Raw genomic sequence first — 21,605 nt, forward strand, 5'->3', positions numbered from 1 at the left:
GGCGGTGGCTGCACTGTGACCCCCCTAACCTTCCAACACAAGGAGCTGAGCTACACCACAAGGAGTGACGGCTGAGCCCCTGTCATGCTCACCCACACATACTGTTTACATTAAAGTCATAACATCAAGCCTTTCACAGGCTCCAGAGGCCTTGGGGCACTAATGTTGATCTGTTATGACCTGGGCTGAATACGAAGTCCAATCTATCAACCTTATAAGGAATCCAAAGGTAGTGAATAATAAATGAGCACAAGACCATTGCAGAGTAATCTGTAGGTAACAGTAGCACTTCTATTTTACTGATACATATGTGCAAAGCACAATAAAGTGAAAAGCCTAAATTCTTCCTCAATTCTAGCGGGTAAAAATAGTCATATATCTGGTCCGAGCAGGACTCTTATTTGGGGAAAAGGCACAGCATTGTGTGAAATATTTTGGTAGCACTTAGTCTGTCATGAGCAGGCCTTCCCTGTAGTTGGTCAAGATGTGATTCAGGACGGAATTTAAATGATATAAAGGAATGAATTACTAATCAAAATACTTGAAAGCTCAGGGACCAAGAGAAACAATTATGAGAGTATTATAAGAAAAAAATTGCACACATTTTGCATTCCTCCTAAAAGCTTCGACTAATTTAGACCATTTTCACATTTGAAAGCCGACCAGATACTTCCCTCTGTCACGTTTGTTTCACCTCACATGGACTGAACACTGTCTCCCCTGCTGTCTGTAAATGAAGTGTTTTACTTTGTTGATCCTGTTTCTGCACTTTGCCTGCTACAAGTTGCATGCTTAAAAAAAAGTGAAAAAAAAACTAACAAAAAATCAAGCACTGTCATGTGGTACCTCTATATGAATGTTTTTTTTTTTTTTCTCTTTTCTTTTTCTATTGTCGTGGGTTGTTTATTTTCTAGTGTGTTGCTTTATTTCTCTGTAGAGCTCAAAGCCAGTTAAAGTAAGGATGTCTTTGGCTCGGTGGGACTCCGTGCAGCAGAGAGGACCATTAATTTTCTCTCCTGCGCCTGCGACACACTCACACAGTACAGATGAAACAAGACTAAAGAGAACTGCTCGAGTCCTAAAGGTGGAGACAGTCCACTCGACCTCCCTTCCCTTTCGTCCCCTCTCCTCCCACAGCGCCTCCCCCCCCTGTCTGCTCAGTCCTCACTCATATCTGTGGACTGTTCATCTACATGGTCCCTGCCTTGTGGTCATATGAATCTGCTTGGGTTTCATCATAGTGCAGCGTGGAAAAGCTACAGTAGAACTGATGTGTATTAGCAAACGTCATGTCTCATCGTCACTCCATTGATGAACTCTCTCTCTCTCTCTCTCTCTCTCTGTTATCAGTGTTGAAAATATTGCAGAAATGACAAAAATGTGAAGCAAACGGTTCGCTAAGCAGCAGAGCATCACTCCCCCCCCCTCAACCCCCCGAGGATAACACACACAAATTACATCCAAATCCTGAACAATAGCGACGATCTCATTTGACCAAATATCCCCAGCAAACAATGTGATTATACTGTATGTTGATGCAACGTGTATGTACATGACAAAAGAGAAAGAAATAATAAATATATCATCAGTGTCAAGAAAATCTATCTTTTTCTATTATGTTCAATTGTGTTTTGGAATGACTTATCTTGTGACACAAAAACTGCAAAACAGCTGCAATGTAAATTTCAGTGTATTCTGTTTCTTGTTTTTTGAAGCCATGAAGCTACGGTGTGTTCTTGGAAAGCCCTGCTAAGTTAAATGTGGCAGCTAATGTTGTGTGTTTGCTATTCAGACTACAGGGTCTTGTACTCAAAAGCGTGTAATTAAGTGCTAAGTGCAAAAGATTGTAATGTTTTATATCAAGATTACTATTCATGAAATGTCAGTCAAGTTTATACTTTTGTAATAAAGTGGCACTTTAAAAAAAATACGTTTATCTCATAGTCTCGGTTATTAAACTGGACAGAGAGCGGAATTTGCTAAGTGACTTCTCTAGGAGTTGCCATTTTCTTTTTTTTTTATATTTTCTGATCTTAAAAGCTGCCTGTAGATTCTAGAAAAGAAATTTTAAGGGTCATATTAGGAAAGATATTTCAAAAAAATGTGCAATATTTTCACACATTATTTGACATCCAAGGCTGCATGTTTCTTCTATTGTGCTCCCTTTTTCCTTTGTGCACAACCTTACAACCTCATTTCACATGTGAGTGTGTGTGAGTAGCCTTCCCATGTTTTTTTTATCCGTATGCATGTCGGCGTGCACGTGCACATGTGCAGAGTATCAGGGTCTGCGTCTGAGTAGCTGTGGAGGGGTTTGGGGAGGAGGGGGGTGGTGGAAGGAGAAAAAAAAAATAGGTCACCCCTTAAAACAAAAAGCTTGCAGTCAACATCGCAACCGTCTGCTGAATTTTCATTGGCGGGCTTGTCTCCATGGTAACAGGTTAACCTTGAGGCAGTAGTCACATGGGCGAGCGAGTCTTCTGCTGTCTTGGAGAATACAGCGTGCGTTGTATGACATCCGTGATCACAGTGTCACCCGCCTCGGTGAGGAGCTATCACAGGGGGGGAAAAAACAGCCCAAAACAAACGTGTAGGAGCAGCACATACTGTAGGTGTGAAGATGATACAACATTCACAGCTTATGTGATGTGCTAATCTCACTGTGAGGCGTGTGAATGACTGAATAAATGCATGAATGAGGCAGTCGGATTCATTGAAAGGTACATGACAGTGAAAAGACAAGAGAGAGGAGAGAAGAAAGGGGGGGGAGATAACGCTGAGCAGAAGGTGGAGGGTCTCGAGGATCAAGAGGCGTGAGCACAACAGGGAGGGAAGCGCAGAAGATTTTTACTGCTCATTTTGTAACCCTGAAATGACATCAATATCATCATCTTACACGTGCACAAGTGAGCATTTACACGTTCAGCACCGGATCAGTCAGTGAAACCACGAAGCACAGATTCCATTCCAGATATTAAATCTCTAACTTGGGATTCAGGTGAGTCAGTGTGCAGCTCTCCTGCACTGTAAAGAACAGATTTCTCAAAGGGAACTACTATAAATCACACTTGGGGGGGTGTGGGGGGGGAAGCTTTATGTGAGCTGTACTGACCCCTTCAGGCCTTAAAGTGCATCACAGGAGTCGAGCGGCCTGAGTGTGAACCCTGAGAGTCAGAGGAGCGTTTAAAATATTCAGACGTGAGCGTGTGACCGTCCGTGACCTCCAACCCTAGCGATCAGTCCCACACCACGTCAGATTCCAGCAGTAACATCAAGTGGAGGCAGCCAGTAGTGAAATTTGAATGAAAATCACTCTGAATTTCAGATTTATTGAATCATTTTTGGTGTATTACTCCTGACCTGAATGTGTAAAATTCTAACTCCATCCTAAATGACAATAACTGTCCTTTGTGATATATCTTTAATATAAAATCTCTGACAACTACTCTACTGTAGATGTAAGTTTACACCGTTACATGTATAAAAATGTCTTATTAGAGCAGCATCAAGTGTGAATGAATGTGTTTATATAGAATATATTCTGAGGCCGGCTGCACCAGCTGTTCAGAAAGTCGAATTGCTTAGGTTCTTAATGTAAATACATTAAACAACATGAACCCAGAGATGACATTTCCAACTATTTGGATAAAGTATTCACCATTTTTATTCCTAATAAAGCAATGATGGTGAGTAGAAATGCCTGATTTGAGGACCAGAATTTAAAACGGAATGCTAAATGATATAGTTATATGTTGATGTTTCTCTTCCAGTAGTGTACATTTACATGCAAAAGTATGCATTCAAATTTTGTTTCTTTTCTCAAAAAGCGTGAATTTAATTTTTGATTGACAGCAGTTAGAGAAATTGGTAAAATAACTTTTTTAAGAGACAGAATGACAAGTGGGATTTATAAATCTTCCATTTTAAACATTTGCGCCCACTAAGTGCAAAGCATCCCAGATGCCAACCAAACCAACTGACCAAACTAATGCTGTTTTGCTCATATATGCATAAGAGTCAACACGTTTTGGTCGGGCTGCAATAGAACTTAACAACACTTTAAAAGCCTGACGGTTTTTAGTCACATTCACAAAAATAACACGAACCCTTCAAATTACAAAAGAGTTATGTCAGACTTAATACTGGCAGTAAGGTTTAGCACAAATAAAATTGTATGAAGATTCTGAAACTTATGGATTTCCTTCCATGTGCAAAAGACAAAGTCCGATGTGCGTTTAGAAAGGATTGGCAGTCAACATTCAGTTTGGCCCCTTAAGATTCAGACATAAACATCAGCCGGTCCACTGTTCACAAAACTATCTCAGATTATTGTGGATCACCGTGAAGCTTTGTACAATCATCCACGGTGCTCAGAGCATGAACATTAACTTCCTCTGACTTTTTCATCTAGCACCACCATGAGGCTACTTTTCAGTGAAATGTCTCCACAGCTATTGGATGTATTACATGCAGACATCAATAGTGAGGGTGAATTTTAGCAGCTTTGATCAACTTTTAATTCTCCATTTTGCAACATAATCCGTTAAAATGTCTTTGGTTTATGATCCAGTCCCTGCAAGGCTAAAGACAGTCCATCCACCTCAGCTGTGTCTGCTGTTAGTTAGGAACACTTGTGTTGAACCATGATGGTGAACTTTACCGCCTACTCGTCAAGACTAATTTTATTTGTGCAATCCCAATAGTAAAGTATTGTTTAAAAGTACCACTAAATAAGCCTTGAATTTCAGAACAGCTGGTGCAACCGGTTCCATTTCGTAAATACTAATGTTATTGCATCATTCTACCTCGAAGGTAATGGCACTGTTTCACCTCTGGGACAATTCTGCATGAAAGTATCAACGATGAACACTCAGAACATCCCTCATGCACAAAACCAGACTCAACGCAGTACAAAATTTCATGTACAGTACACAAAAGTGAATACAACAAAGTTTTTGCTAGTCTACGCCTGAAGAGGAGGACGCACAATAACAGGAGTTTTCAAGTAGTTTGCGTTTTTTTTTCACAGAGGCTCACAGATGCTTGAGTCAGTACGAAGGCTGCTCCTGGTCCTCCTCGTCGCTCCAGCTGTCGGTGCCGTCCGTCCCAAAGTACCGATCCCCAAAGTCCCCTGAAAACACACAACAGTGCACTCAGAGCGGGGCGGCAAAGTCAGAGAGGGGAAAAGAATTAGAAAACGAACTAACACAGCATGGACACAGTAAACAGCTGTGAAGGTTGGACCATTTGGAATTAATAGCTCAGTGCTGGTATCTTACACATGAAATGAATTTCTTCTTTTGTGACTGAGTCATTCTCAGAGAGATCAATGAATTTGTTCTAACACGAAACATTGCATCGTAATGTTTCGCAAGTGATGGCCCAACAGAGGAACAATAATGTGAGATCTGACAATACCATTAATGCTATTGCGGGTATTTTTCAAGCATATTTGAGCGATTTTATTTTCAATTTTGGATTTATAATGACAGTCAAAGAGAGGGGATGATTCTGATGATCAGCTTAAACCAGTTAAAAGACGACCGCTTTGACGTTTATTGGTCTACAGACTCCCTTTCTAATGAGAAAACATTTACAGCTCCCCAAGATGTTGTCTGGATTGTGATCACTTTCATGGGTCTGAAGCAAATTAAGTCCAAAGTGACGCCTTTGAGAAACTTCACTTCACCTCATGTTATTGGCTGGAGTGGGGAGTAGGGTTTTGTTTTTCTACATACACTCAAATACAGCATGTGAAACTTATCTAAGTCTCTCAGTTTTACATACGTACATTAGGCTCATAATATACATTATAATGAAGCAATCATCCTCTTCTTTTTCAAAATATAACATCTGACTCGGTTCTTGAGAAGTATCAAATGACACAGTTAGGTAGGGCTTTTATCCCATTGTTCTTTTTTCATTTGCTCCTCTGTTTTGTATGTTCTTTGTTGTTTGTTGTATTTCTAGATTTGGAGCATGTTTCCCTTAATGTTGGTGCTTTCACACAGGCATGTGCTTTGTCCTTACAGGCCACCGTACTCTTCTTCTTCTTCTTCTTCTTCTTCACTGACATACAAACTGCAGCTGTAATTCTTCTTTAACTCCCATTTCTTCAAGCTTGAGATGGCAGTTTAATTACAACAGTCAAACAATGACTAAGCAACACAACTACATCCAGCAAAAAGCAACGGGACAATTTCCCATGAGAAAATGTTAAATTGTGATTGTGTATTTTCCTCTTTGGGGGCTCAGCTGGTAACATAGCTGCCTCAGACTCAGAAAATGTGATATTCAGTTCTTGGTAAAGTACACAGACAACACAGTTCAGGTGAACAAACTTCTCTGCTTTCACATGACTTTCCTTCTTACACAAACGTCAGGTTTTCATCCTGTATTCAGTCATTCCTGTGATTGTGACTGATAAGTTTATGTAATTCTTTTTTTTTACTATTATTATTTACATCTGAGGCATTAGTTTTTGAGACCCTGAGTTCCAGAAGACATGTAAGTTTGAGGTATAATCTTAAAGTCACAGCAATCACAGCTTTACTTGTGTTAATATGTGTTCTTCAGGCAACAGTGGCAGCCTGCCACCACTCACATGCATCTTCTGCAGAAAGCGCATTCTGTAGTTATGATATTGTGTGTAATTATTTATGTTAACGGAGAGGAGACCGGTCTGTCTGATGTGCATTTGGTTTAGTTACAGTGCTGACAGGGAGCAGTGCTCTCTTCAAATCTAAAGTGGCACAACCATAAAATTAGAATCTGCTGGGACATGAAATGAAATCTGTCAACTTGAAACAGAGATGCTTTTTATCTTTTATCTGCCATTTTTATTTCCTGCATAAATCTAAACTCATGAAACCAAAACCTGCATACTGAAGACAGTGTTGAAAGCTGGAGACGACTAATGAATTTCCATTAAATATTACTTTTTGTATGTCAGCTATAATTCAAATTGGACACAATTTCTGGTGTTGACAGACTCAAAATGGACAAATAAATTCCATTTCAGACTAAATGTGTCAACAGCTAAGGACACAGGCCTCGTGATTTTGCAGGACAGTTATAGGAAGAGTGAATAAGTGCATGTGACAGCTTACCGATACCAGGAATTACATGTAAAAAATCGTCCAGGCTCTTGTCCACAGCAGTGGTGATGATTTTGACCTTTGGGAAGGCGTAGGCCACAGAGTGCACCCCGAGCTCTGCCATCAGCAGCGACACCAACACGATCTTATCCTCCTGCACCTCATGATCCTGCTCAGCCACACAAACCACAGCAACAACTGTCAACGACTGCTCAGGAATTACAGGAAGCTTAATTAATGAGTGGAAAGCCAGGGAAGGGATCGTTTGACATTTGCAGAAATAATATCAATCAAACCTCAACGGGACAGAAAAAAAAAAAACAACTTAATAACCACACAGATGAGCAATGAAACACACGTGACTGAGGAAGAGGAGAGGGGTCCTATTGTTGCCTTACTGAAGAATAATGGTGTTAATCTCCACCCACCAATAGGACTCGTACTGCCATCATGGCAGCAGCGCCGGTGGAGACTGTGCTGTCCATTAGGATGACATGATCTTCACTGATGTCTTTGGGCAGACGCAGGTAATGCAGCTGGCGAGGCCAGAGAGGAGGAGACCGGTAACCATGGTTACAAAAGCAGGAAGGGTAGTTACCACGGAGACACACATCATGTGGAAGAAATAAATAATGAACAAAAAACAATCAAAACATTTTCATCTTTTGTTTGATGTGATTTCTGAGACACCAAGCGACACTGTGGGAAGTCTTAAAAAATGAAACACCTGGAAGGATCTGAGAGATATTAATAGTAAAGACATTTGGTGCTAAGCGACTCATTATTGCTACCTCCGGTTCGCCTGAGTCGAGGTTGGTCTGGATGAGGATCTTGCCGATGCGGACGTCCTTGCACACGGCCCTCAGGGCAGGCTCCATGGTCTCTCCCGCCCGCAGGATCGACACACCGGTGATCTGTGGAGACGAGGCAGCAGAGCGAGCGTGACAACAGAAACCCTGAAGAAATGGAAAGTTTAACAAGACCTTGTAAAACAGGAACATCACTCACCCCTTTCCCGTTGTAACTGCGGCCCTCGTACTCATTGCCCTGTGGAGTCTGAACCACGCAGCGCTGTTAGAAGATGCAGAAGAAGAGTTTGTTTTCAAGATATCATGTTTTTAACACACAAGCAGCCAACATCTACAGATGCTGACAAAAAGGACGAATATATCTGTTTTTGTGCAGATACATACACCTTTGTTCTATCAATGTGTGAGGCTTTTCTGTTGTATAAACATTACATGAACAAATCAACAACTGCATGAATTTTCTTTGACTAAACAAAGACAAAACAGGATTGATTGTTTTTTAAGCCAAAGAGGGACAATTAAAAGTCAGCAATCAGCTTGAATCAGTACGGACTCCAAAGTTATCCAGAAACCTTAATTTGGCAATACACTCAGAGATGAATCTGAAGAAAGGCAATGAAAATAATTACCAGGTCAACCGGCTACCACCTAAAACATATATTAGGAATTAAAGAACATAAGTCTCAGAAGAACTTAGAGACACTTGTCCATGCATTTAGTGTCACAATGTTTTCACATCAGACAGCTGCAGCAGATTCAGACCGCGGCTGCTCGTGTCCTCCCCAAGACCAGAAAAGTGGATCACACCACTCCAGTTCTAAGGTTTTCACATTGGCTTCCTGTCCACCAAAGAGTACCGATAGAAGAAAACACTGCTGCTGGTTTATAAAACACTGAATGGTTTTGGGCCAGAATACATTTCTGATCCGCTGTTGCATTATGAACCATCCAGACCTCTCTCAGGTGCCACATATCTGTATAAACCAAGAAACTGCAGGTCTTTTGCAGCTCTCAGTTCTTTTAAATCAAGGCTGAGAATGTTTCTCTCTGCCTTTCACTGAACCAAATGGAAGGCTTTTGATTATCTTAAACTGCACTGTATCGTTTACTCTCTGTTGTATCTTATAGTTTTATTCTCTATTTAACTCTTTGAAATAGTGAACTGTCTTTTTTTGTTTTGCGTTATGCTCCTTTACACTTTGTTGTGCCGCTCTTCATGTTTTATGTAAAGCACTTTGAACAACGTTCACCTCAAAAAAAGACAGTTTCTTCATTCAAGCACAATCATCACACAGGATGTGCACATTTTGTTGATCACAGTTTCACATGAAAATGAACTTGCAGAGACTTTGCTTGACAAGAGAGTTGATACACATATTTCTATTAATAATTTGGGTGTGATTAATTATGTCAAACAAGCATCACATCTCTACAGCGGGTAATGTGTAGGTTACTGTGTTTAGCGATGTCAGTCATGCATTAACAGATATTCATTGGCAACTTGGAATCAGCAGAAACAAACTGTGCAGTAAACATGACGAACAAATGACCACCCTTTATGCAAACACTTGAATATTTACAGTTAACAACATTAACCTTCATGTGGATTCTAATTTCAGGCCAACATTTAATTTCCTTTTTGCTCTGTTTTTGGTCTCCACTGGTTCCTGAGGGAAATATACAGTATGTCACATTTCTGCAAATATGTTATTACATCTTTTCATGGGACAACACTGAAGAAATTACACTTTGCTCCAATGTAAAGTATTCAGTGTACAGCTTGTATAACAGTGTAAATTTACTGTCCCCTCAGAATAACTTAATACACAGCCATTAATGTCTAAACCGCTGGTAACAAAAGTGAGTACACCCCAAAGTGAAAACGTCCAAAGGTGGAGGAGCACAAGGTCTCTAACATCATGGAGGAGTGGAAGAGAATTCCAGTGGAAGCTCTGGTGAACTCCATACCCAAGACGGTTAAGCAGTGCTGGAAAATAATGGTGGCCAAACAAACCACTGACACTTTGGGCCCAATTTGGACATTTTCACTTCACATTGTACTCACTTTTGTGACCTGCTGTAAATCTCTTCAGCTGCTAAATGCTCTCCTATAGTCACCAGCGAATGTCAGATTAACTCCTGAGACTGAGAGAGTGAACCAAAAGAGCAAGTTGCAGGTTGAAACATCGAAACCACATGCAAAACGTTGAGAAACTAAAGAGCAGTAATCCAAGTCCACTCACCTGAGATGGTAGAAATGTCAGCGCATGTTCTATGAGAAGCCGCATTAATCTCTTTGAGTAGAAAATGAACTCGTCTCGACTGGTTTCTTTGTTCCTGTGGACCAGAGCAAAAAAAAAAGGCTTTAAAACTTACATTTTAGCTGCTGAGATGAGGACTTCAAGCTGCGCACGAGCACACGTCTGTACCTGATGATGGTGTGCAGGCCTCGGACCTGTGGCGTGCTCTCCAGCACGCTGAGCGTCTGAGGCAGCGGCTGCGTCTGCTGGGCAGAAGCCAGGAGTGCCCTGTGACCAAGGAGAGGAAGTTTAGATCAGAAGGTTTTACTGTGTCACTCTGCTGCTCTCTCACAGCAACGAAGCCGTCTGAGATGGCTGAGAGTTCTCCGAGAGCCACTTAATGCAGAGAGATGGACGAGACACAGTGTGAAGGTCAGAGTGGACACAACACGGATATAAAAATTACAATCACAATAAGTGGACCAAAGCCAGAGAAGTCAAAGTACGGATCAGCATACCTGACACTGAGCTCACGCTGCATAAAGAGAGGGCAAGAGAAAGGCAATGAAACGACAGAGAAAATGCAGATACGGAGAAGAAAAAAGTTTCAAAAGCAGGGCTGCACAATCACAGCCAAAATGAAAATTGCAGATATTATTATTAATTAATTCGAGGGACAAAATATCTGATTACACATTTGAATAAACCAAGCACTACTTTCCCTTCCATTTATGTTACATTCCTGATAATATTCAAATAAGATATAACATTAGATTCTTAAACTGAATTCAGTGCATCTCCTAAAGGCAAAATATGAAAATTGCACCAAAAAAAAAAAGCAGAATGTTTTCCAATTAAAATTACAGATGTTCCCTAAACGCCTCACATGCACAGAGAAGCCTCTAGTCTCCTCACTCAGCAGCTAAGAATGGCACGTGACCAAAATTTAGTTTGAAAAGAGTGAAACAAGGAGTTATAATGTCAGATGTACTAAATTGAAACCAAGTGCTTTTATCTGCAGGAGTTGTTCTCTACTAATTATGTAACAATCTATATTGCAGTACATGGGATGCCAAAATCAAGACCGTAAATAATATTTGATTAGTTTTGTAGAACTATTTAAAAATTAAGACTGTCGATGTTATATATTTTTATTGGTAGAAAATCCTATTAAAAACATATTGGTACATTAACAGTAGCAATATTGTAGCTGGACACTACAGCTTTCATCAAAAGTTGCTCAGACTGGAGTAGATGCTGCTTTTATCAGGGAATATTTTCACAATTTTATATGAATGATTGATTCAAAATAAACTACAGTGTGCATTCATTGTAACTAAGGAACAATTGTACACCTTATCTAAATAGTTTTTTTTAACTATCACTTACGCAGAGGCAGTGGAGCACTTTCTCTAACAGACTGATTCAGCTCTGCTGTTACAAGCACCAGTATAAGGAATCTCTGCTGCTCAAAACAACAACAACTCTTGACAACTCTGTACCTCTGGCTGACAGAAAAACCTCACTTCTATAGTTTCCTGTGTCAGACAATCTCTGCTCATCTCACTCAACTTCAAAACTGCGAGAATTAACTTTGTGAATGAAAAGCAATGGTGCAATTTTCTCTTATGTCATTTCACAGAGAAGTGGGAGTCTGTATGTTACGCCTCTTGGACACATGGTGGCGCCACCCTCTAATGTACAGCGAGCATCTTTGCCTCTCACCTCCTCCAGCTGACTGTGAACATGCTGCACTATCAGATCAATGGCCACCATGTTCCCACCGCCTTAGAGAGGAGGAACAAGCAGAGACAAGCAGAGTTAGAGAAGCCGTTGGTTCATTCTTTGTAGAAAAGTCAACAATATGTCAGACATTTAGGTTGCAGTAATGGTGAGGGGGCCTTCCTGTCTCACCTCTTGGCACCACGATATCAGCCAGCCTCATGGTCGGCTCGATGTACTGCTCAAAGGCCGGCTTCACAAACTTGTTGTACTGCTTGATGACGCCTTCAATGTCCCGTCCGCGCTCTGTGATGTCCCTGCGGAGCCGGCGGACGAGCCGAATGTCTGAGTCTGTGTCCACAAAGATTTTCATATCCAGGAGCTGCAGGTGGGAAGAGCAAACACCCCTGAACGGTTCAATAATGTTCACTTCAGCAAAGCAGCTGCGCAAACAGCAACTCCTGCTGATGATTACTTTCCTTTACTCAAGAATTCTTCAAAAACAAAGAAATAAAAGACACACACTGCCTTACCTGAAGCAGCTCTTTGTCCGCAAAGGACATAATTCCTTCAAAAATGATTACACTGGCACCGTACACATTTTTCTGCAAAGAAGGGAAAGAAAACCAAGAGTCTTAAAAGAAGAAAGCTGCTTCATCAACAGTCATTTTTCAGCTTTTTAAAGATTAAAGCTGCAGCGTGTCACTCTGGCAAATGTGTTTCAAAAAACAAAATAAATAAAACTTTCATTGAAGGTTGATATATTTTCAGTTTTGAAAAATTAACCCACAGAATGCAGCTGTCTCATTACTGCTGTTCTGCTCGCTTCTTTTCAAAATTACATGATGCATATTTAATCTAGTGTTTGAGAAAATCAACACTGAGGAGTTTTTCGCAGAAACGAGGCAACTTTACTTGCATGCGATTAAAATTCGACTCACCCAGTCTTTCTGTCTCCTGTGCGTGGTGAAGTCGTACACTGGGATCTTCACACTTTTGCCCTGTTTCAGTTTCCGCAGGGTGGCAACCAGCAGCTCAAAGTCAAAGGCCCCCGGATGGTCGAAGTTGTAGTCGTTCTTTGCTGCCAGGGCCTGCTCCTCGGGGGATAAAACCTGGAAAACACAACAGATTTACCTAAAAAATCACAGTCAAACATTTTAAAAGGAGTAGTTTGACATTTTGAGAAACATGTTTATTCCCTTTTATGAACAGTTAGATGAGGTCGATGCCACTTTTCTGTCTTTCCAGAGAAAGAGCTGTAGTCGGGAGTTTAGCTTAGCTTAGCTTAAAGACTGGAAGAGAGACCGGAGAGTCTAGCACAGATCAATAATCTGAGTTGAAACCTCCATCTATGAGCAGCTTTAAAGACTATTAAAGAGCATATTGTATCTTGTTAAAATGTAAAAACAAAAAAAAAACGTGCACAGCTCCTAATGATAACGCTTGTAATAAGGATGTTATGTCCAACATGTAGAACATGATCAAAAACAGGAATCCAGGTACAAGATAGAAAATCTAATCCACCTGGGAAACAGACATCGGACATATTCAGTTCTCTTCTTGTCAAGACTGTTGACAGAAACAGCAGCTGCTAAAATGAAACAGATTCTTTTGACAATGGTTATGAATATGACTGTAACCACTGTAACTCGTGGGTTAAGTTAAACTATCATTTGGTTTCAGTATTTTTTTCTTTTTATCTGTATTTTTAGCTGTCTGGATACGTGATTTCATTTATAAGTTAATGGTTAACGCTGATGTTAATCATCTTGAAGTTGGATGGATGACAAAAAAAAACTTTAATATCTTTTCACCAAATGTCCAAAGTTTTAAACTTTCCCTCCTTGTAAGATGTTTATTGTGCTCATATACTCATGGTAGGTGCATGAATTTGCATTTGTTCCTTGCATGACCATATTTAGTGTCTTTGTGTGTCGCGCTTCCATACACTGATGAGAAAATAAAATGTAAAAATCTGTTTTACTGTTTGACCTAAATGAACATTTATTAACTCAGAACAAACATGAGATCAGAACACAAATATTAATCAGACACACTATCAGAGGAATGAGCATCTCTAAGTTCCAGCAGCTCGTTCCAGTGATCTGTGTACTACTGGAAACCAGCCGAGGAACTTGTAAAGCCGGTCTGTCTGTCTGGCTCTCTCCTGTAATCTTGTGTTATGCTTGACTGAACTCAAAAAGAGATGTTAAATGTCTCAGCTTATGAAATAAACAAAGACGCAGATCAGCTGACGCCGCCTAGACACCGGTGATGACAGTCCAGCCTTTGAATGTAGCTCACGGCTGCTGAGTGCGACAGCTGCCTGATCCATCTGCAGTAATGAATCGAGCGGCGCTGAGGTACACAGAGTCCAATGGTTTAATGGGACTAACACCAGCATGAACACAAGAAATGTCCATAATCCAGTGTGGACAGTTCAGTGGGTGATTGGTTCTACTCTGTTTCTGCCAAAGAATACAATTGGAATTTGTCATTTTTGAGGAAGATGTTAAAGATGAATGTTATACGACAAACTGCTGTCGAACAAGTATTAACAATGCTGCATTGTGTCAGGTAAAAGTCCTCATAGAGCGTCAATTGGCTGAATTTGCTTTCATTTTAGAGTTTGTCACAAGTTTTAAAAAAAACCAAACACCTGTGACACATGGTTCCTTTTCACGTCCCAACAATTATCAAAGAACATTTGTCTGAACTTGTTGAAGCTGTGTAAATATTTAATATGTCATTTCAAACTTTTTAGTGTAATTTGTTTTCAGGTTCCTCCCAAACACAGATTTACCCATTATTCTCTGTACTTCTTCCCTTACCTGTAGGTAGTTTTTCAATGTGATGGCATGTGTACAAAATATTTAGTCTGTAATTTGCTGGCTATAATCTAAAAGCGTCACCAGAACCTCTTATTTACCGAAAACAGTGACAGCAGCATAATGACAGCTCCGAGGTGCTTTGATGAAAAATGCTCTTAAGATTAACGAAACATCTCCTTCTAAGAGATGATCCTTTCTTCCTGCGGCGAACCCAAAGATAATCGGGAATAAACAAATAAAAAAAGACAAAATAGACTAATATGCATGACTCTCTCACCTTGTAGAAAGAATCCATAGACAAGAGCACAACCCACGGCACATCGAGAGCCTCGATGATCTTATTGGCCACGGTGGTCTTCCCCGAGGCGCTGCCCCCACACAACCCTGCAGATCCACACAGCATTTCAAAGGCCCATTATGTGTGTTTTTCGGAGTGTGTCTAATGTTGTCTGGTGGTATGCATGTGTGATAGCACTAAAGTGTTTATGGGTATAATACGAGAGAATGAGGAGTAAGACAGGTTCTGTGGCTCAAAGCCACGACTTGGCATGCAGGGAAGGCAAAGGAAAAAGCAGTTCAGAGGACTGAAAACATCATCAGCGGGTGTCATACCGATGACAAAGGCCTCTTTGGACTGAGCTCCATGCTCGTCATACCAGGGAGGTCGGCCGGCGGTGTAGATGGTGCGGGTGCCTGTACGCAGCAGGGGAGGCTCTGTTTTACTCAGGGAGGTGGCGCTCTTCCTGCGAGGGGCCCCGGCTGGAGGCAGCAGCCGGTCCAACGAGTCCTCCCCACTCCCACTACAAGACACAAACAGCAGGGCAGGTTACAGCCTGAACACATCAGTCATCGAACAACTGGGAGAGAAGCTGTTAGATATACTTTATGAAGGTCTTTAATCTAACTGTGTTTGTATTCAATAGATTTATGATGGAGATGTATTTATTTTCTACATTAACCCTCTGAATCCCAAAACCTGCAGGTGTGTTTGAAAGGCATGAAACATCACAAAATGACCCCATGTACCAGAACCAGAAACTGTAGACACAATAAGAATGTTCAGATTTTCAAACGTTTAACTTTCTTGAACTACTTACATTCTATACTCTTAAGTGCAAAAGAGAAGCTATGAGCAACTCAGCTCCTACCAGCAGTCATGAGACAGTATTTCAGCTACTTAAATGTTAGTGGTTACACCTGTTGTCACCTGGAATAAGGTTGTTGATTACAAGCAAAATAAATATTCAAAGAAATCGATTTTTTTTTCTTTTTTTATAATTGATGGGATTCAAACAGGTTTTTTTGTTGTTGTTCTTTGTTGAGTTGAGTTTACTTCTGGCCACGGTTGTGCTGTTTCCATAAAGGTGCAGGACTTCATATTGCAGTGAAAAATGAGCCCACAGTGAGTGAAAATGAGCCAGGAGCAAAAAAAAAAAAAACCTCATGTAGGCAACTAGAGCATGCAAAACATTCACATGTTATATGCAAACAAGACTAAAACTCTACGGTCGTGCTGGTGTCTCCATGAGGCTGATCTCAGGTGCTATAACCTAAAGCTACCGTGGCACATATGAACAGAATATGTAGGAATCCTATAATTTTGGGTGCGTATCAGTCGGTAAATATTGGATAACCAAACCATTCGTCCATTACCTTCAAAATGAACAATATTCCCAACAGCCTTAGCTGCACTTTGTGTTTACTGCTGCTTTGAAAGTCTGTTGTTCAAACTGTTCAAAGATGACAACCAGCACCAGATAATGATTTGCCTGAATAACGGGAAAAATCTGGACTTCTTTCATCTCTCTTGCTCATTTTACTTTCCTCCCGTAACTTGTTGATCTTTTTTGTTGATCTAAATAAAATCTGCACACATAAATCTCCCGCTGCAACACTTTTGTGTGTGCAGCACTGGCAAAGTTTTCTCATATTAGTTACTGAAGACTTTATTGTGACACTATCCACCTCCTGATCTTAACTTTCATCTAACGTTGTGAGATGCTAATGTGGCTGCTGACTCTTTGTGTACTGTTAAAAGGCCTGTTAGTGTAAAGCAAGAGAGGAGATGTATTTAATTTTACATATTTCTGTCTGACAGAATGACAGCGCTGCAGTGAAAAACAAAACATTGGGGAGCAATTTTATGTAAGGCGAAACCTGTAGAGCAAGAAGAAAATATTCTGTCCCGTCATGCACATACATTAACAGTGTGCTGTGTAAGACTGTTATTTAGGTTGAATCTAGCTGCTGTTGAAAAAAAACCAGACTGAGACTTTCTTCTCTAAGGCTGCTGTTCTCTGGAGTACAAATTTAAGGTACTTCCATTTTAGAACGTTTTGGAAAATGTACTTTTTAAAAGCACTACGTTTTTCATAACTTGAATCCATATTTTTAAAAGCATGATCCATTGAAAAAAAAAAAAAAGTAAATATCCCAAAGGGGGAAGAAATAGCATTTTTTTTCCAGTGATCAACAAAATGTATCAGTGACTGAGATTAAAATCTTTTTGCTTAGAACGCACACAACTGTTTTCGGAGCCAATTCATCAAAAATGATTTAACAGTTTAAAATTCTCAAATGCAACAATTTGCAGCTTTTCTTTGTATTAAATTAAAATAAATAGAATAACACTTTCAGGTTCGAACACATAGAGGTGCACTCTGAGTATTTGTGATCAAAAATTGGCATTGCTGCATTTTACCATTCAAACAATAAATAGGTTGAGCAAGGTTATTTAGTAGTGAATATGATAAGTAGTTAAATGTAGCTCCACTTAATGTACATCATAGTTACAATATGCATGAATCTATAATATCACAGATATGCTAGCACATTGTAGTGCACCAGTAGGTACACAGGGGGAACTGATCTGCCCTTAAAAACTTTTAGCTAGACTGTCAGTGCAGTAGCTTCCCTCCTAATGGAGTATTTTTTACAGTGCAGCGCGAACAGATCTGAGTACTTCCTGCAGCCCACGTTGTCTTAATGCCACCTCATGTTTCCTAAAACATCACAGCTTAACAAAATCGCAGTGATTAACCTCTCAGCTGTTTACTATGGAACACGCAAAAGTCGTCTCAGCTGTTGCGTCACGCTCTCCAAGGACACTTTTAGGAACTCCTGGGTCTCCACCGGCAGTCATTAGAAATTAGATTAGAGCTCTGCCTGTTTTGTATGTGATGCACAGCTCCATCAAAACAAGGCAAATGTGAATATTAAAACGATACAGTTCAGCACTGACACACTGCAGGAAGCTCTCACACCACAATCCCTGCAAACCAACCTAGATCCTGCACTTCCTCTGACCTCTCACCAGCCCCCATTCAGAGACTATTTATAGCGCACACATGTATCCACAGTATGTGTGTGAGCTTCGTGAGGAGAAAACTGGCATCCTGCCTGCGCTGACAGAACACAACATCAGCAGCAACAACACTGCAGTGAGTCAGATCCTACCTGCGGTCAGACCTCAGCGACCAACACCCGGAGATTCGGGCTCCTGCACAGTCCAGCAGAGTCAGATCTGCTTCAGACGACAACCTGCTGCCCTCCAGCTCGCCTGTCACCGTGGTAACCTCCCAAAACAACAGCAAGCGGCCTTCAACGCTGACCGGGGTGGTGTGTAAATTACAGGTCTGTTTCCAGTCTGCCTTCACACATCTGTTATCTGAGGAGCCTCGGTGAAATGTGCTCCATGCTGCTGCTGTGTCCTCCTTTCTCTGACTGTGACGGACTCTAAGAGGATCAGTGTAACACTGACAGCAAAGAGCTCCTTGGCTAGTATTAATAGAGTCACCTGTAAATAAAAGAGGACAGGACGGACATCTTGTGTTGATCCTTCCTCTCAGGTCATTGACCTGATCCACAGAAACACTACAGAGCCGGAGGGACGACATAGTTCATGCAGTAACAAGACACACAAATCATCTGAGACCGCAGCGAAAAATAGACCATCCAGACACTCAAATGAAGCCTTGCTTTGTCCAAAAACCCAACAAAAATATAGATATAAAAGAGAAAATAGTAGAAAGTCCTCTATATTTGGAACTGATCCTTGAAATCCTTATCTATCAAAAACTGTTTGAGCCCCTTAATTATTAATATCGTAATAAACTTGTTTGAATTTTGTCTCCGGCTTCTACTTACGAATTTATTTGAGTTTTAATTATTTAAATGTCTCTGAAAAACTCTTTGATCAGCACCTGCTGTTACCATCCACAAATAAATTTGACTTGAACACTGTCATAATGAGTACGAGTTCTACTTTAGGAGCACGTTGCTGTTAATATTGATGTGTTGTTTAAAAATAAAAACACCAGTTTAAACTTATAGAGTATTTTGGGGGTTTTTCTGGACTCAGAATGGGCTTTTTTGGAGTTTAGTCTGACCCACCGGATGTTGGTTGCATGCATGAACATATTACTGGCTGCTCATTTCAGGCAACTTTCTTCTCCCCTTCCATTTTCTGCATATTATGGTTTTCAAAATTCCAAAACTTTTAAATTGCAGAAGGATTTGGATCATGCAGTAAGACAAACCTGCTTGATTCTTTCAGTGAATAGTTGTCAAGATGCACAAAGAATATGAATAATATACATTTTCTGTCTAACAGGGACATTTTTACATGTTTGCCTGCTGGTTACGGAAAACGTTTCGCTTTCCAAACATGGCTGATTGTCCGCAGTGAGCAAGCAGGTCTGGACAAAGGAATGGTCATGATTTTGGTAGTGTCCCAATTGGCAGCGATAATAGAGGAGCAGGTGAAATCCTACAGCCAACAGGGGTAGCTGCAGCGTACGTGGGTCATTATCCAGACACAAGAAGAAAACAGCTGTATTCTATTGTATACGAATCTCCTGAAATATTTGTTTGCGACGATAGATGTAGGGCCATACTGCAAACCTCCACGATTTGAGATCGAGCACTGGGGATAGCCATGATAAAGTACATATGGGGGTTTTGGTTTAATAAAGTTCTGCAAGAGCCACATACTGCTAGCAAATCATCTGTGGCTTTAATGAGTCCACTGAGCTCCACCAGAGACAAAATACAGGCAGGCTTCACCTATTAGACACTGATTATCAAATTATTTTTATCTCGTTTATCTGTAAAAATCTTGTTGTGAAGTCAAGAGACACCTTTTATTGGTCTTGGACTTTGCAACGGTAAAGTTTTAGTCTCCACATGTAAAAGTTTTCCACCAAAACAAGTTTCCCAAAGTCACTGATTCGCAGAGGAGCAGTCACAGCATCCTGGGTTTAGCTCCAACCAAGATGACTATGATTGGTTTACAAAAATACAAACAAGCCAGAGCTCTTTTTTTTAGTACTGAGGTTCAAACAGACAATTCTGCAAAACAATCTGATTTGGGTGGTGACTATGCGAAACAATGCATCTATGGAATCACAGGAGTACCGCAATAAAAAATAAATTGTTAAAAAAATAAGGAAATAAATGTGTAAATATTAAGAGGAATTAATAAAAACATATGGAATATAAAGGTAAATTCTGTCTATGCTTTTCCCTTTTGCCTTTGTTTTTCCATTTTGTATTTGCTTTTCCATTTTGACTTGACTTGTTTTTACTTGATGGAGTGAGCTGTCAATCAAATGGCTTTGGGCGGGGCTTTCTGTCCAGGGTGAGTAGTCAATACCTGATCATAGGATTCCTCTTGGCGCTAGCTCCTAGCGTGGCTAAAGGGAAGTGAAGTCACCTTGGCCCTGAGATGAAGTACACAAAGTTAAAAAGTTCTTGTTGAGCACCTCTCCTTAATTCCTACACATACTTCAGATTTATTTTTCTGCCTTTCTCCAGTCAAACTGCATGCATACTTCCTCTCAAAGCCAGTGTTTTTTTTTTAACAGATTTATTTATTTTTTATTATGGCACTACTATGATTCCGTATACAGCCTGATCAGTCTAATATCTGATACAGAAATCATCATAATCATTTTGATACTAGTGATTTTCCTGTTTTTTTTTAAACTTAAGTGATCTGAATACTTCTTGCACCGCTGTACTTGAGTAAACGTACTCGGATACATTCCACCTGCACCTGTTTCCAGCTGACTATGTTTAGCAGAAGTTTAGAGGGCAAAAAATAGTTTTTGCATGATCGAAAAAAATAAAATCACTTTTTTTTTTTTAAACACACAAAAAAAACTACATTCTGATTCTGAAAATGGACACAGGTGTCAGAAAGTGTCTCATCGGTCACTGTGAAGTCAACAATACAGACCACAGACTGAGCAGGTCTATTAAAGGTAATTCAGGTTTTTCTTTTTTTTTTTTCTTAGTGGGTTCTCATTGGAGAGTCTATGACGCACAACTGTGTCAACATGCAGCTCACCTACTTCTGAAGAGCTCAACACATCACTGCAGCTACATCCACTACTGTGAGGATGCTGCTTAGTTCATGAATGCACACCAACACGCAGAGCTTTAACTGAACGGCAGTAATAAATGTGGACAGATATCTTTGCTCTGTTAGGAGGAGGAAGAGGATCATTACAGGATCAGGACGCTGCCGCTGCTGCTGCTGCGGGCTACATATAAAAATAAAATAAAAAAATAAAATAAAAAAACCATGAACAATTTCTGAGCAAGGAAGTCAAACACAGGTAAAAATACTACTAGTGTCATGTACCTGTCCGAGCGGGACGACATTATTTTCCCGCACTCCGCTTCGGTTGGGATCCTGCGACCTCGGAGCCGGCATCGGCTGGTTAAAGCCATGGATGGATTCCTTCTTAACCGCACCGGGGGATTGTGGGTAATGTAGTTTATCATCACGTGCTTCCTACACACTCACTCAAGGGTAACACACATGAATACACACAGTCCAGAGCTTTCAATATACAAACTGTCAGATATAAAATAAAAAAGAGTGCTGATATTTTTAGATTT

At 40.4% G+C, this 21,605-nt stretch overlaps 1 protein-coding gene across 1 annotated transcript; it reads right to left on the bottom strand.

Moving 5' to 3' along the window:
- Positions 1 to 5,048: 5,048 nt before the first annotated feature.
- LOC103355333 (uridine-cytidine kinase-like 1) lies at positions 5,049 to 21,434 on the bottom strand. Its single transcript, XM_008279083.1, has 16 exons — positions 21,346 to 21,434; positions 18,156 to 18,434; positions 15,312 to 15,499; positions 14,977 to 15,083; positions 12,810 to 12,980; positions 12,402 to 12,473; positions 12,061 to 12,250; positions 11,872 to 11,933; positions 10,665 to 10,681; positions 10,336 to 10,434; positions 10,150 to 10,243; positions 8,106 to 8,168; positions 7,889 to 8,011; positions 7,526 to 7,633; positions 7,110 to 7,266; positions 5,049 to 5,131 (listed from the first exon to the last, which is right to left on the bottom strand). Exons 1-16 carry the CDS (start codon positions 21,432 to 21,434, stop codon positions 5,049 to 5,051), a joined length of 1,902 nt encoding a protein of 633 aa, XP_008277305.1.
- Between the last annotated feature and the right edge of the window lie 171 nt (positions 21,435 to 21,605).

The sequence above is a fragment of the Stegastes partitus genome, unplaced genomic scaffold, assembly GCF_000690725.1.
Source record: "Stegastes partitus isolate 25-593 unplaced genomic scaffold, Stegastes_partitus-1.0.2 Scaffold4, whole genome shotgun sequence".
In the NCBI taxonomy this organism is placed as follows: domain Eukaryota; kingdom Metazoa; phylum Chordata; class Actinopteri; family Pomacentridae; genus Stegastes; species Stegastes partitus.

Bases quoted from the DNA above. Each gene is read 5' to 3' on its own strand.
- LOC103355333 (XM_008279083.1), bottom strand. From the start codon at position 21,434: ATGGCTTTAACCAGCCGATGCCGGCTCCGAGGTCGCAGGATCCCAACC. The intron at 12,251-12,401 runs GTAAGGCAGTGT...TCCCACCTGCAG, and splicing joins CGGACAAAGAGCTGCTTCAG to CTCCTGGATATGAAAATCTT. The intron at 5,132-7,109 runs GTAAGCTGTCAC...GTGTGTTTTCAG, and splicing joins ACATGTAATTCCTGGTATCG to GGGACTTTGGGGATCGGTAC.